We start from the raw sequence: 4,458 nt of genomic DNA, 5'->3' as shown, positions 1-4,458 counted from the left end.
GTCTCGATCTCCTGACCTCGTGATCCGCCCGTCTCGGCCTCCCAAAGTGCTGGGATTACAGGCTTGAGCCACCGCGCCCGGCCGATAATAAATTTTTTAATCATTTGGTTATAAGTTGTCTGTCACATCTTTTGTACCTTTTTTTTCTTTCTTGTTCCTCTTTTCTTATTGATGAAATTCCTTCTATTTTTATTTTTATTTTTTAAAAAAAATTTCTGTCCTCAAAATCTGCTCCCATCCTTTGATTTTTTTTTTTTTTTTTTTTTGAGACGGAGTCTCGCTCTGTCGCCCAGGCTGGAGTGCAGTGGTGTGATCTTGGCTCACTGCAACCTCCGCCTCCCAGGCTCAAGCGATTCTCCTGCCTCAGCCAAGCAGTTGGGTCTACAGGCGCCCACCACCACACCTGGCTAATTTTAGTAATTTTAGCAGAGATGGGGTTTTACCATGTTGGCCAGCCTGATCTCAAACTCCTGACCTCAGGCGATCCGCCCACCTCGGCCTCCCAAAACGCTGGGATTATAGGCACCTGCCATCACGCCCGGCTAATTTTTATCTTTAGTAGAGATGGGGTTTTGTCATGTTGGCCAGGCTGGTCTCGAACTCCTGACCTCCAGTGATCTGCCCACCTAGGCCTCCCAAAGAGCTGGGATTACAGGCGCGAGCCACTGTGCCCGGCCCCATCATTCATGTCGAATGACTACATAAAAGTAATGTGATTCACTATATGCCACATATGAGTCTGTATCTACTTTTCTCTATTGACAGAATGGTTACTCTGAAAGTCCAGGTAAAACTCTCTAAGTAAGAGTTGTTTCAGTGTGGTGAGTATAAGCTCAATATAGGAAGCCAAAGGTTTTGGCAAAGTACTAATTGCTAGTGGAAACAGGTTGGCTCTGGTGGCATGATAAACTCAGTGTAAACAAACTAAGATGAAGAGGTGCCAAAATAGTAACAGAAGGGCATGTGCCTGCAATGCTTCCAACTCTAGCCAGATTTATGTCTGTTTATAGCCAGAAGGACAAGCGTTCTGTTGCTCAGCTGCTATACTGTTGAGTTCTTCTCTGACCTCCAGTGGTGACAGAAGCTAAGAATCTGTTTGGCAAAATTTCCCTCAGCCACATACTCATAAATCATACTTTCTCATTCCTTATTTTTCCTATTTTTCACTCTGCTTTCTCCCCTACAATCTTCTAAACCAGTTTCCCATTCTGGGCCTGTATCATAGAATTCTGGGAGAGATTTCAGAGACTGAAAATATCATGTTAAAAAAAATCAACATTGACTTTGTTTTTCCCTTGCATCAATCACTCATCTGTCTTGCTTTTACCTCTTTTTTCTTCAGCCCTTTCTGAAAGGCCAAAAGTCAGCTATGCACCTGAATGTTTTTTTAAAAAAATAAACAAAGGGAAAATGCTAACACTTCTCCTTCTCTCAAAAGAAAAACACTATTATTCTTTTCAGAGAGAGAAGGGGAGCAATTTCTGGTTTGAAAGATTGTGAATATCTCCAGAAGACTAACATATTTGAGAAAAATCCTAATTCTTCTAGTGTATATGCTCCTTATAGGAGGAAGCTGGACTTGATTTTAAATTTGGTCCCAGAAAGAAAACCATTTTTTCTGATTAGTGAGATGTTATTCTGATTTTTTTCACAGTAAGGCTAAGGATCAGATTTTTTTAAAAGTCTGTCCTAACAGGACTAAGCTACAAACGATGCCACTCATTGGAATAGAAGAAGCACTTTGCTTGGGAGGGACTTTGAAGTGCTGAGCTTAAGAACAAGTCTCATTTGCCTACAGGTCAAAAAAGCTTTTATAGTTCTTCCTTTTACATCTACTTTCTATAGCTGCACATGACTTGCTTTCTACACCTACACTTACCACCTCAGTGTCCTATGTTAAAAACATTTATTTAAATAGCTTTTACTAGGTGATTTTTTTTTTTCTTTTAAAGAAAACAGCCTGACAGCTTTGGGATCACAACTGGCATCTGTTACTATGGAACCACCTGTTATCTGGTCTCTTTTTGCACAGTGGAGAGGACAGGGGAGGGGAGGGACTCAAAACAAAACCAACAACAAAAACGAACAAACAGAAAACCCCAATTTCTGCTCTAAACAAACAAACAAAAACCAACTTTTGTCCCAAACTTAAATTCCAATTGCAATTAAGGACTCAAAGAAACGTAATTTGGGAAGACCCCATTCTAGGTCATCTTATCTCCTGCTATTGGCTCCTCTACTTACCAGATTGTTGCTTCAGCTGCTCTTTTTGGATTGCCGCAAACTGTTTGGCATCAGCCAGGGAGCCAAAAAGAGCAGCAAAGGGGTTACTTGAGATGTTGTTGTTATTCTCCTGGTCTGTCATTTCACTTTAAGGTATCCTCCATCCAGACCTAGGGGGAGGGGCTGTTCAAAGGACAGGTATGAGACACAAGAGGGCAGATAACACAATAGCTGTAATATACCCGTGGTTGTTTCTTTTCCCATTTCTCAAATACAACACATTTAAAAAGACTTTGGGTTAAGATTTTCCAATTCCTGTCCCCAAACTCAAGATGTTTTTGGCAAAATGGTTACAAACCTACCAGCTGGACTCGCTGGCTTGATTTGGGGATAGCTAAAACTAAAAAGTCTAAAACATGTTCAGCTGGAATGCATTTATCTGTTGATATGCTTTCATTTGCTATACCTTTAAGAAAATAGGTTAAGTGGAAAGAATTGTTGAAGTCAAAGAGAGAACTCACCTATTAATTGTAATAACAATGTGGCACTGAAAAATAATAAGACAAGAATTATGGGTTTCCCAAGAATTATTAAGCTGGCAGTCTAGTTCTCATTCACTGGGGTGAGGACAAAGCACTTCTATGACTTGGGGCTGGGGCTGAAAATTCCTCAGCTACATATAAATTAAGTAAAAGCCATGTCTTAGATTTGGACTCTGGCAATCAGGTCTGGAAGCAGTTTAGCTGTATGTTGTGGGTTTTTAACATAGATTAAGCAATCTATTTATTTCTAGGCTTAAAAATACTGATATTTCTTCCATTAAAAATTAAATGGTCTTTGCTTCATGCTATATCTAACCTTCACTGTTCACCTGATTTCTTAAAATAATACTGAGGAAACACAAATTTCAATGGTCAGGTCTACTGTGTAGTATGAAATATATATACCTCAAAGGTGTTTAGTAGAGCTGACTGAGCCTGCATTCACACTCTTCTGATTACATTTCCTCATTCGAGACCAAGGGAACTCAGTGGCACAAAAGAATAAGCAGCGCTCCCTGAAAAGCTTTCTCCCCTTTCTGAAATTTTAAAGCCATGACATAGAAATATTAAATACAACTCTGAAAAGGGTGGGAAGAGACAAAGGGTATGAATGTTCTGCTCACAAGGATCTTGAACTGCTACAAGGACAGAGACCTTAGAAATAGCGGGGGTAGGGGTATAAAGGAAGAAAAAAAGAACATTTGATCTACCTTTAGTTTATTGAGGCAAGACTCCTCACAGGATCATATTAACAAAAGTTAATGTGGGCCAGGTGCAGTGGCTCATGCCTGCAATCCCAGTACCTTGGGAGGCTGAGGCAGGTGGATCACCTGAGGTCAGGAGTTCAAGACCAGCCTGGCCAACATGGTGAAACCCCATCTCTACTAAAACACGAAAATTAGCCGGGTGTGGTGGCTGGCAGGTGCCTGTAATCCCAGCTACTTGGGAGGTGGGAGGCTGAGGCAAGAGAATTGCTTGAACTCAGGAGGCAGAGGTTGCAGAGAGCCGAGATCACACCACTGCACTTCAACCTGGGTGACAGAGCGAGGCTTCGTCTCAAAAAAAAAAAAAAAAAAAAAACCCAAAACTAATGTGGTCGAAAAAGTTACCCTTATTTACCAGAAAAAAAGATGATTTATAACATTTCTTGACAATTCTGAGGCATCTTCAGCACCTGCTTCATGCTCCTCTGCCATTTTTTCCACACAAGAGCTAACGGCTAATTAGCTGTAATGACTTAGGCAGTCTAGTCTCCTCTCAGTGCAGCTCAAAGCTTTACTTCAAGGAATTTAACTGTTATTTGGATTTTTAGTAGAGATGGGGTATCACCATGTTGGCCAGGCTGGTCTTGAACTCCTGACCTCAAGTGATGCTCCCACCTTGGCCTCCCAAAGTGCTGGGATTATAGGCATGAGTCACTGCACTTAGCCTTCTGTATTTTATTTTTTGCTATGTATATTTTATTTATTTATTTATTTGAGACGGAGTCTCGCTCTGTCGCCCAGGCTGGAGTGCAGTGGCTGGACCTCAGCTCGCTGCAAGCTCCGCCTCCCAGGTTTACGCCATTCTCCTGTCTCAGCCTCCCGAGTAGCTGGGACTACAGGTGCCCGCCACCTCGCCCGGCTAATTTTTTGTATTTTTTAGTAGAGACAGGGTTTCACCATGTTAGCCAGGATGGTCTTGATCTCCTGAC

General features: G+C 41.6%; 1 protein-coding gene across 4 annotated transcripts in view; it reads right to left on the bottom strand.

The window, feature by feature from the left end:
- Window positions 1–4,458, bottom strand: part of UBE4A (ubiquitination factor E4A) — a 51,610-nt gene that overhangs the window by 31,366 nt on the left and 15,786 nt on the right. For all 4 annotated transcript variants that reach the window (XM_011964871.1, XM_011964873.1, XM_011964872.1 and 1 more), the window contains exon 2: window positions 2,245–2,406. In XM_011964871.1, coding sequence (XP_011820261.1) covers window positions 2,245–2,365 — 121 coding nt within the window. In that variant the 5' untranslated portion in view covers window positions 2,366–2,406. The remainder of the gene's footprint in view (window positions 1–2,244; window positions 2,407–4,458) is intronic.

The sequence above is a fragment of the Mandrillus leucophaeus genome, unplaced genomic scaffold (assembly GCF_000951045.1).
Source record: "Mandrillus leucophaeus isolate KB7577 unplaced genomic scaffold, Mleu.le_1.0 Scaffold71, whole genome shotgun sequence".
In the NCBI taxonomy this organism is placed as follows: Eukaryota; Metazoa; Chordata; class Mammalia; order Primates; family Cercopithecidae; genus Mandrillus; species Mandrillus leucophaeus.
This window is presented reverse-complemented; position numbering and strand designations above follow the sequence as displayed.